The sequence below is a fragment of the Eleutherodactylus coqui genome, chromosome 2 (assembly GCF_035609145.1).
Source record: "Eleutherodactylus coqui strain aEleCoq1 chromosome 2, aEleCoq1.hap1, whole genome shotgun sequence".
Lineage (NCBI taxonomy): Eukaryota > Metazoa > Chordata > Amphibia > Anura > Eleutherodactylidae > Eleutherodactylus > Eleutherodactylus coqui.
The window spans coordinates 38,469,912-38,481,923 of NC_089838.1; the positions used below are offsets into that span (position 1 = coordinate 38,469,912).

The window sequence follows — 12,012 nt, forward strand, 5'->3', positions numbered from 1 at the left end:
TGAGGCCTTAGAAGCAAGCCTGCACTCTGTCTTGCAATAAGTATAGTTCTGTGAGACCATTTTCCTGCCACCACCAACCCCTGCATATTCAAAATCAAATCTGTATTTGCCTGCTAGTCATCTGGGCCCGGTACGGAAGAGCTGATTTTTTTTTTCCCCCTCAGGATACACATAGAAGCTGAAGGTTCTGTATAGTGTGAGATAACATATATCCCCGCACTGAGAACATACACACAGATGAGACAGTAATTATAAGCTGTAGATCTGACAAATGCAAACCCCCCTGACTGTGACCCGGCCACACAGCTGCTGGGTTGTGCAATCTAGCCGTATAGAGGAGTGCTAGAGACATAGAATCTTAAAATTAGAGACCTGTGCTCTTGCCCTTTCTAACTCATAAATGATTACTTGTCTTGATACGTAAGGTTTAATTTACACACTATTCAATTCAAACACAATGTATGTCAGAAAGTTCCATACAGTTTCTTATATTTAATAAATATGCTGGAGTCACTGGATAAGTTTGTGTTGCTTTTCAGGACTTATGAAACCTCATTACTAGTGGATGAAACAATTAGTGAAGAGTTGCCTTATAGTGGTAAGTGCTTGTGTCTGATACATACTAGTTTTTCTCTTACGTCCATGACTGCACCTATGAGAGTGCTTGCCTCCTTCCAGACAGGAAACAGGAACTTCCCAGATCTCTTTGGAGGAAGGAACACCCTTCACCTTTTCAGTTCCTATTTCTTATCGATAGGACAGGTTGGAAATTGCTGAGGTAGCAGCTGCTCAACTATTTAGTTCTTTTAAAGTTTTCTCCCAAACTCTAAAGGTATGGACAGCAGGGCTCACTTCCAAGCTCAGTGGCATGTGAGATTACCTGTTTTATGCAAGTCTCCCCTGGCTCTGGAGGTCAGGAAGGTTCTTTGCTCAAAGGATCCTGTGTTACTGTATGTGAAATCTCCACCACCACCACCACCCATGCGTCTCCTACTATCACCACTGATTGGGAAGCAGGGAGCTGGGGGAAGAAATGACAGCTTTCAAAGAGGATCTTCAGACAATCTGTATTGGATTTACCTTGCAGTTACAAGGGATTTAATTTCACTTTTGCCTTATCTCTACAAGATTAAAAACAATAAGAGATTTGCTCTCCGAGTGCTCAATCTCCGGACTCGGGACCTGATGGCCTCTGGCTACGGCTGAATAGCCTCTGGACTCCATGCCTACAGCGTTAATGGACTGTGGTTTGGCCTATGTCTTATGGCCTCTGGGTTTAGCCTGTGATCTTCAATAGAAAAGTCAGTAGTTGAAGCTTCTTTTTCCCCGCCATACACTTTCAGTAACAGCCCGGGTAAAGATGGCCGAGGCAAGACTGCTCTCTTGTTCTTATGCAACCATCAGAACATGTGGGTGGTTTTGGGTATATGGAGGTTACATTGTGTAAGAGTGGGTGAATACTGCCTCCCATCGAAAATTTTTGTCTAAGCAACTTTCTTTCTGAAGCCACATTCTTACGTGAAGGCGTAGCCATAAGGTGCCTTAACCCTTTCCAATCCACTGTCTGACCTCTGAAGACATTATGTTTTAAGGCTGTACAGCTCCGATGTTGGAAGACGTCCGTCGGGGTTCTCTTACTGTATATTGCCAGCCTCTCTGCTGTCGGAGCCTATCCAACGTGTCACCTCATGCAGTACTAGCTTTAGCCAGCAGATAGTGCCATTTTATAATTGCAGAAAAAGAGTAAGCCCCCTTGGAAACCGAGCTACAAATTGGATTGGAAAGTGTTAACCTTTTGATTTCATCCTTTATTAGAATACTGTTCCTTAGGATAATTGTTACTTTGACTTCAGCTGGGAGTTTTTACGTGACCAGCGATCTACATAAATTCTCCTAATTCAGTTTAGAGCTGAAACTACAACCTATGCTTAGGCTTGTCTGCTGGTTGTCTCCTCTACGTGTAATATGTTCCTTTCTTGAAATCATTCTTCCCTCTTTTATCAAGATCCTAGGAACTATAAAGAAGCAAGTTCTGTTATCTGGATGGCTGTAACGTAGAAACCAGTACAGCAAGGGCCACTTGGGTCCCAGAGACTACAAGCTGGCATACATTTCTGTAGGGTTAGATTGGCCATCTGGTTGGGTGGCACGGTTTCTACATCAGGAGTAGAGAGTGCCAATATTTTTATTTATCAAATTTGTAAGACCGCTTCTTGGCATTTCGCTAGCACTCGGTGGGTGGATTCTGCAATCCAGTGGGCTATTAGCCCTCAATAGAATAGTACTTCCAGTGATCCTTTAATAAGGACCTGATCACTATGGATGTTTACATGCCTCAGTTTGCTTAGATTATTCTTTATTTTTCAGAATACTTTGAATATTTTGCACCAGATTTCACCCTTCACCCCGATGTCAGCACTAGGATTGAAAATCAGAACACACGACAGGTGAGATGAGTTTTATCAATGCATAGACCTTCATAGGGATGTTCTTGTCTCTTAGCCGTAGTCTACTTATAGGTATAACACCCTATCCGTTTTAGGGTGTTTTTTCTCAAAATAAGCTCGACACTTCTACATTAAGGAATCGCACGCACAGTAATTGTTTTGCAATATATAATGATTATCAGAATTAAAGATAAGCTTCAGCCAGTCGGTGCTAAGCTTGTATATTGCATAAACCAAGCGGTCGATCAGTACTATGCTTGATTCTTGCACTACACGCAGGCTCATCAGCATCCAGTACACTGCTCCACTCCCCGCATCCTGCACACCTCGCTTTCCTTTGGCTTCGCCAACAGGGGGATGTGGCGTTAATATGCTTCAGCAGAACTGCTATTAATCAAATTAATTTGATTAATGGCTTGGGCCCCAGTTTCACCTGCTTTTACCCTTTTAACCCCTTAACGACTGCCCCATCGGGAAACTACGTCCTCAGAAAGTGGGCCTTAATCCTAGAGGACGTAGTTTTATGCATCCTCTTTGGATTATTGCCCACTGGCCTGAGGACGTGACAGCTCCATGCTGTCGGTGCCCGCAGGTAGCCGACAGCATGGAGCTGTCATCCCAGGATGCGGGCAGTCCCCCCCCGGCATTGCGATCGGCGCTAGCCAATGGCTAGCGCCGATCGCAAAAAAGTAAAGAAAACTGTCAAAAAAGTTAGTTCTTCAGCTGCCCTGCTGGATCGGCTCCACCAGGGCAGCTGAAATTACTTACCCGGCTTGTCGGCGGTGTCCCACGGAGATCTCGTCCTCCCGGACCCGCCGGCGGCCTTCTGCGCATGCGCGCCAGACGATGACGTCACGCGCATGCGCAGAAGCCCGGGAGCCCCCGGCAAATTTAAAATCTCCTGGCTCCCGGCTCCTGAAGGTAGCCGGGAGCCAGGAGGTGTTACCGGGGACCGCTGTGAGCGGTCCCCGGGCCCGCGATCGCCGCTGTCGATTAGATAGCGGCGATCGCGAAAAAGTTGAAAAAGTTAAAAAAAAGTAAGGTTTCACCTCCCCTCATGGAACGGATCCATGAGGGGAGGTGAAAATACTCACCCCCGGTCCTCTGCGATGTCCCGGGACCCGAAATCCCGGTCTGCGCATGCGCGCCCGATGATTGACATCGGGCGCGTGCACAGAGGGGCTCGAGCCCCGGGAAATTAAAAATCCCTCTGCTCTTGGCTGCCATGTGTAGCCAAGAGCAGAGGGATGTCACTGGGGACATGATCACTGTCATCCAATGGATGACAGTGATCATGTAAAGTAAAAAAAAAAGTGCAAAAAGTTAAAAAATAAAAATAAAAAAAGGGGTAAAAAGTAAAAAAAAAAGTGCAAAAAGTTAAATAAAAAAAGTGCAAAAAACTTGCATTTCATCTCCCCCCACGGATCATATCCATGAGGGAGGATGAAATGACGTACCTAAGGCCCGCGGATTTATCCGCGGACCTTACCCCAGCTTCTGCGCACGCGCCCGTCGCCAATATGGCAGGTGCATGCGCAAAAGCCGTGGTAATTTAAAATCTCCCTGCTCCTGGCTACAAAACTTAGCCGAGAGCCTGGAGATTTCACGGGGGGCCGCGATGAGCCGTTCCTGATCACGTGTTCGCCGTTATCCAATGGATAATGGCGATCACGTAAAAGTAAAAAAAAGGTGAAGGTTCATCTCCCCTCACTGATGCGATCGGTGAGAGGAGATGAAACTTTTTGCCGGAGGCCTCCGTATTTGCGACCCGACACAATCTTCTTCCGTGAACGTTCCCGGATTCTGCGCATGCGACCGCCGGCAAAACATCGGACACATGCGCAGCAGTCGGGGAGCTCAGGAAATTTAAAATCTCCTTGCTCCAGGCGACCAACGGTGGCCGAGAGCCTGCAGCAGTGACGGGTGGCCTCGTTGAGCGTTCCCCGGTCACGTGAAAAAAAGGTAGCGATCTACCTTAGGTCGGTCTCACATGACCGGATAGGAATTACGGATTCCGCATGCGTCTGATCCGCGGTAATACGCAGATCAATCGCATTGGATTACACAATTCCGCTCACATTAGTGGGTTGGAATTGCGTAATCCACTCGCAGAAAAGAGACCGCAGCAGGTTCTATTTTACTGCGGATATTGGCAACATAGAGCCAATTGTGCTCCATGGTCGTGGATATACCCGCTGCCCATACGTAACTACCTTGTATACGGGCTGCGGGTACCCGTGTCATCGCTAAGCGACGGTGCGGAAAATACAACCAAAAAAATATATATATACTGCGTATGACCGCCTGTGTGAGTAAGCAGTTATGCGCAGTACATTACGTGGCCGTACGCAGGGTCACAGCCGGGCTCACAGCTGGGATCCGCTGCGGGCCTCCGCAAGCAGATTCCACCTACGGCTGTGTGAGCCCGGCGTTATTCAGACCGCTACCTGTAATCCGTAATTAACAAGAAGCCCCGGGAACGCTCGCCTTCCTGCAGTTCCAGGAGCAGCTTGTTGAGCGCCTTCTGTGTGAGACCGCCGCATCTCATTAAGCTTACGGAGACTCACAGAGCGCCACTTTTTACACCCATACCCGCCACTGAGGTCAAGAAATACCCCCAAAACGCATGAGAGGAGGGGGGATACACGGTTTTATAGCCCCATGTACCCATCCCAACCAGCCTCTGTAATTACCCGTCTTTGGAAATATTACACAGTTCACATTGTTACTTTTATCTAAGATTTGGGTAACGCCGAAAAGGGCGGAGCGGTAGGGGTGGGTGTGTGTGTGTGTGGGGGGGAGGATAGTTTTTTAAGGTGTCAATTTTTATTCCGTACAAGTGGGCAATGGGGCCTGGAATGTATTCAGTTGTGCCCTGAAATCCAGCGGGCATTCCCTCCATTATGGGCCTAGCCATGTCTCCTGTAAGTAGATTAGGGCCACAAGGGGTATGTTTTTGAACACGGAACAAACGGGGGTATATACATTTTGGGGTGAAAGTCTTCATTCCTATGTACACTGTACAAAAAAAACGGCTTTTAAATTGACAAAATTGCCAAAAAAATGAAAATCGTAATTTTTTCCTTCTGCTTTGCTTAGATTTATTCAAATACTGTGGGGTCAAAATACGCAGTACACCCCTAGATGAATTCATTAAGGGGTCTAGTTTTTAAAATGGGGGTCATTTGTTGGGGTGTTTTATCGTTTTGGACGCTCAATGGCTCTGTAAGTGGGCAATGGGGCCTGGAATTTATACCTTTGTACCCTGAAATCCAACGGGTGCTCCATCCATTATAGGCCTAGCCATGTGTCCTTTAAGTAGATTAGGGTTACAAGGGTTATGGTTCTGAACACGGGACAAACGGGGGTATCCACTTTGGGGTGAAAGTCTTCATTCCTATGTGTGCTGTACAAAAAAAACTGTTTTTAAATTGATACAACTGCCGAAATAATGAAAATTGTAATTTTTCTCCTACTGCTTTGCTTAGATTTATTCAAAAATTGTAGTGTAAAAATACACAGTACACCCCTAGATAAATTCGTTAGGGGGTCTAGTTTTCAAAATGGGGTCATTTGTGGGGGCTCTCTGTCGTTTTGGCCGCTCAAGGGCTCTACAAGTAGGCAATGGGGCCTAAATCACCTTCATGCTAAATTTCTGTTCTGAAAGCCACCGATTACTCCTTTCATTTTGGGCCCCGTTGTGCATCCAGACAAAAGATTAGGGCCACAATAGGTATGTTTCTGAACACGGGACAAACTGGGGTATCTATTTTGGGGTGCAAGTCTTCATTCATGTGTGTGCTGTACAAAAAAAGCTGTTTTTAAAATGACAGAATTGACAAAAAAACGAAAATCACAATTTTTTCCTTTTGCTTTGCTTCAATTCTTTCAAAAACTGTGGGGTCAAAATGGGCAGTACACCCCTAGATAAATTCGTTAAGGGGTCTAGTTTTCAAAATGGGGTCATTTGTGGGGGTTCTCTTTGGTTTTGGCCACTCAAGAGCTCTACAAATGTGCTATGGGGCCTAAAACGCCTTCAAGGAAAATTTATGTTCTGAAAACCACCGACTACTCCTTTGGTTTTGGTCCCCGTTGTGCATCCAGACATAAGATTAGGGCCACAATGGGTATGTCTCTGAACACGGGAGAAACAGGGGTATCCATTTTGGGGTGCAAGGCTCCATTCATGTGTGTGCTGTACAAAAAAAGCTGTTTTTAAAATGACAGAATTGACAAAAAAACGAAAATCACAATTTTTTCCTTTTGCTTGGCTTGAATTCATTCAAAAACTGTGGGGTCAAAATGGGCAGTACACCCCTAGATAAATTCGTTAAGGGGTCTAGTTTTCAAAATGGGGTCACTGGTGGGGGCTCTCTTTGGTTTTGGCCGCTCAAGAGCTCTACAAAGTGCTATGGGGCCTAAAACGCCTTCAAGCAAAATTTATGTTCTGAAAGACACCGACTACTCCTTTCATTTTGGGTCCCGTTGTGCATCCAGACATAAGATTAGGGCCACAATGGGTATGTTTCTGAACACGGGAGAAACGGGGGTATCCATTTTGGTGTGTAAATCCTCATTTTCATGGGCTCTATAGGAAAAAAATATGTCTTTAAAATGACATATTTGCAAAAATATGAAATTTTATTTTTTCTCCTCTAAATTGAATTAATTTCTGAAAAAAACTGGTGGGGTCAAAATACTCATGACACCCCTCAGTGAATACATTAAGGGGTGTAGTTTTTAAAATGGGGTCATTTGAGGGGGTATCTATTATTCTGACACTTATGAGCCTTTGCAAACTTGGTTTGGTGCAGGAAAGCAAAGTGTCCCTCAAAATGCTGAAAAGTAATGTTAAATTTGTATGTCCTCTAAATGGTTAAAAAAAACACAAAAGTTTTTCAAGTGTGCATTCAGAATAAAGTAAACAGATGGAAATATTTATCTTATCAAAAATTTGTACAGTATGTTTGGACATATTTGAGATATTACGGTTGAAAATGTGAAAAAATGACAATTTTTTCCAAATTTTTCCAATATTGGTACTTTTAATAAATATACACAAATTATATCGGTCTCTTTTTACAACCTAAATGAAGTACAACATGTGGCGAAAAAACAATGTCAGAATCACTTGGATATGTAAAGCCTTTATGGAGTTATGCTACGTTGAACGACGCATGTCAGATTTCCAAAATTTGGCTCCGTCACTAAGGCGCAAACAGGCTTCGTCACTAAGGGGTTAATCCTTTCCAATCCACTGTCTGACGTCTAAAGACATTCTAATTGAAGGCTGTACAGCTCCAATGTCGGAGGATGTCCGGCAGGGTATTCTTACTGGCCACTCTGTTGTCGAGGGCCTCTCCAGCTTGTCATATACCGCAATGCTGGCTCTAGCCAGCAGATGGCACCATTGTATAATGGCAGAAAGGGAAAAACCCCTAGGAAACCCTGAATCCAAAAATGGATAGCAAATGGTTAAAATACAAGTGTTTTTCTTGCATTTTCTGTGCCATCGCGTGTCTACATCCTTTGGAAAAAAGAGCCATATTTGCTAAACCTATCTTTTTTTTTTTTTCCTTCTTCTTCCTGTAGTATTTAGATCAAATTAGACAGACAATTTTTGAAAACTTGAAGATGTTGAACCATGCTCCCAGCGTCCAGATCCATGATGTCCCATCTGATCTTCTGAGTTATGACCGTACAGATGAAGCGGATCCCGAGGACAGAGGAGCAGAGGACAGTTATACTAGGTAGTTCTTGTATAGTAACTGGCTCTTTAACTCTAAGGGTATTTGTAAATCCAACTGTATCAGTGTAATATATGAGAATTAACATTACATAATCTAAAACAGCATTATTCACATTAACTTTATGTCTCTCAATCTCATATCTATATATCACTCTATGGGGGGGCTCACACAAGCGTAATTTCATCGCATAATATGCAGAGAATGGAGTCAATGAAAGTACATTGATTTTCACTGACCCACTTACATTAGTGTATTTTATTGCGTATAATAGGCACATAAAAAAGATACACAGCAGAGTTCTGTTCTCTATGGGAGCGTAATAAATGCTGTACATACACTATATAATTGCCTATGTGAGGCGTTTACATGCAATGTCGCTAAGCGACAGAGTGGGGAAAAAAAAATGACAGCATGTGTGAGATATGCGGTCATGCTCAGTGCAAAATTGCTGCTGTACGCAGAGATGTGACTGCTCACCGCTGGCTCACACTGCGTTATACACGCAGCCTTTTGCGTATACGCTCGTGTGAACCGACACCAAACATTTATCTCTCCAGATTAATCTATTTTAGGTTGAGAGGCTCACGGTCGTATTTTTGAGCTGTGTGCTGTCTGTGTAATTCTACAGACAGTACACAGCCCCATTATAGTCTACAAGGTTATACACATTTTTCACATGGAACCATGGTCTGCATGAAAATATAAACTCCTGGCACGTCCTATGGTCGTCTGTTTTCATAGATGGAAAATGGGACAAGCAACCCCCCCCCCCCCCCCCCCCCACCCTTAATGTGTATTGTCTGTGTATGTCTGACACCTTGTTATGTGCTATTCGATGCAAGTTGTGTCTAAGTCCCTCAGGTGCATCTTGCAGTTATGGTCAGCCCAGCCCATTCTGTATGTGGAAGCCCACAGCGGAATCTGACCCTGCTCACAGCTGAGGACACTGCTTACCCGTCTGGGTCTTCTGTGTGCCTATTCGGGACTTCTATTTTCTTCACTATGGATGTGTGCAGAAGTGCTGCCCGGCACGCTGCCACACATGCACAGTGGAGTTTTTTTGTTTTTTTTTAAACTTATGCTTTTCCGCGGCCCGTCTGCAATTCAATTGTGGACGGGTCGCAGATCGGATGGCTACCATTGACTTCACTGGAAGCTGTCTGTGCGGGAACTGCACTGAAATGGAGCGTGCTGCGAATTGTTTTCCATACCAAAAGGTCTGCAAAACAAATCCACATGCTTTAATTCAGCTGCCGACGCCCATGCTTCCCTATTGGGTGGCTTGAGTTGCGGATCTTCCACCTGGGTGATCCGTGTGGATTCCGCAGATCACATCTGCCTGTAGACATTGGGCCTTAGGAAGAGTTTAATTTACCATTGTGGGTTCCATTGACATTAGAAGTCACAATGCATTGCTGGATCTGTTAGATGACAGGTATCGGCATCATCCAGTCGATCCCTATTGATTTATGGGTTCTGTTGTGGTTGCCGTCATTTTGATCGAAGAAAAGAACTGCCAACAGCGACTTATAATGGCACCTCTGACAGTAGTGTGAACAAAACCTTATATAATTGCTTGAGTTCAAAGTGCATAAAAATAAATAAAATCCCCTATGTTGGAAATAATCTGCACTGATGATTCTTATTCTATTTCTAGGCCCGAAGCTTCGAATGAATTTTACGATGGGGATCATGACAATGACAAGGAGAGCGATGTTGAGATTTGATCCGGATTTCCCCGCAGCACCCATATCAGACACTTGAGCCTTTGCATTGTCAGTTTTATGACCAATATTTACAGTATTTTTTTTTCTGAAGATTTTTGGACCAGATTAGTTTTTGCTCTCCAGCAAAGATGCACAATTTTTATTTCATTTTAATATTGGGATTTTAAAGATTAATTTTTGCAATTTGACTTCTCTGTATGAAGACCACAATGAAGCTTTTACTTAACTGCAGTCGAGGCTGTTTTTGGATGTTGGAGTCATGTGACCGATAAGACGATGCTTCACCTTTATCGGAGTGAGGGAGTATTTTTTATCTCCCCAAAACAAGTTGTATTGTTTTGATAAAACCGACTTTCATTGCTCAGATCCGCTATAGCAAAAGACCCTTGTGGAGCACTTAGTTTTGTTTGTAGTTGGCACTTCTTACTGTAAAGACTGTTCATTTGCTGAACTAACGTAATCTCAGAGGAAGAATGCTTATAGAAGACTTTACAATTGTAAATATGTAGGGAACAACATAAAGATTTTTAATATGCCGTCTTTTCTCATTTTAATTATAAACACAAATTACACTTTTTTTTTTTATTTCTAATGGCTTGGTATAGACCAGTGGTTCCCAAACTTTTTCAGCAGTGCTGCCCTTTTTAAATCAAACGTTTCTTGTAGAGACCTAAGGGTGGGTTAGGGGCGTGGTAAGGGGTGGGGCTTATCACAATATGATTTTTATCTCCATCGTTATATAAAGGACAGGGCCGTTAAAAAATAGAAAAATATAAAAAAAACCTTGAGGGAATGCTGGAGCACTAGATGGGCTATTGACATGCTGCGGTATTAAATCTCCACGAAAACCATGCGGTTATGGTGCATATGTCAATATCCGCACGTTTTTTGTGGAGACTCCCCCCACCCCCGATATTGGTGGGCCCAGTAGTAATAGCTTCTCCCATTGGTGCTCCAGTAGTAATAGCATCCCGATTGTGGACCCAGTAGTATTGGGGTCCCTCATTGCTGCCCCAGTAGTATTAGGGGCCCCCATTGTGACCCCAGTAGTGCTAGGGCGCCCCCTATTGCAGTGATAGGGTCCCTCATTGCTGCTGTGCTCTTCAGATGCATGGAGAGGTTTAGCAGTGCAGATTACAATAGGTACAATTAGGATGGCCATGGGCCATCTTGGAGTCTCTGGCCCAGGACGGTCGTCCCAATCGGCCTTATTATAATCTGCCATTGGTCTCGGCTCTACTCACCTCTGTAGCGGTGTCATGACAGTCTGTACTAAGGAAATCAGCATGCAGGACCTGTGCTCGGCATAGCAACGGAGTCCGCTTATGAGATCTGCGTTGCTATCGCGGCCGCAGGTCCTGCGTGCTGATTTCCTCAATACAGACTATCCAGACACGGCGATAGGGGTGAGTAGAGCGGGAACCTGGACACTTCATCGGAGCCCCTGGGAAGCTCTCGTGGAGCCCCAAGGGCTCTATGAAGCACACTTTGGGAAACCCTGGTACAGCTGGCATATATTTCTGTAGGGTTAGACCATCCATCTGGTTGTGTGGCACGGTTTCTACATCAGGAGTAGAGTACTTTATTTATCAAATTTGTAAGACCGCTTCTTGGAGTTTTGCTAGCACTCTGTGGGTGGATTCTCCAATCCAATGGACTATTGGCCCTCAATAGAATAATACTTCCAGCGATCCTGGTTTCCTGCATTTTGAGAGCCACAATCATGGTAACACGTTTACAACACCAAAGAGTTTTAGAATTTTAAACAAGTGTTCGCCCCACCTTAAACAATACTTTCTCTTTAGCATTACCTATGTTTATAGGTAAAAAAAATTAACCTAGCTGCAAGAAAAAGAACCAGAACTCTCCTCTTGTATTCCCTGGTGCTCCAGTGCTGCTGCTCCTGCGCTTCCCTGCTGGTCTTGCTTTACATACATGCAGCAGTGACGCTTCATACTGCTGCTGCCAGTTAATGGTCATGTACTATACTGCTGACATAACGTCGCTTTGTGGTGTTGCTATGGTACCGCCTTGTAAACAAAGACCAGAGGGACCGCTGGAGTTGCAGTGCTATACCAGAGCCTCAAT

General features: G+C 44.4%; 1 protein-coding gene across 1 annotated transcript in view; it reads left to right on the plus strand.

The window, feature by feature from the left end:
* Positions 1-10,464, plus strand: part of HDAC3 (histone deacetylase 3) — a 50,800-nt gene extending 40,336 nt beyond the window's left edge. Inside the window, exons 12-15 of the mRNA XM_066590629.1 lie at positions 540-598; positions 2,368-2,447; positions 8,040-8,197; positions 9,855-10,464. Of these exons, the coding sequence (XP_066446726.1) occupies positions 540-598; positions 2,368-2,447; positions 8,040-8,197; positions 9,855-9,924 (367 nt within the window). The 3' untranslated portion in view covers positions 9,925-10,464. The remainder of the gene's footprint in view (positions 1-539; positions 599-2,367; positions 2,448-8,039; positions 8,198-9,854) is intronic.
* Positions 10,465-12,012: the final 1,548 nt, after the last annotated feature.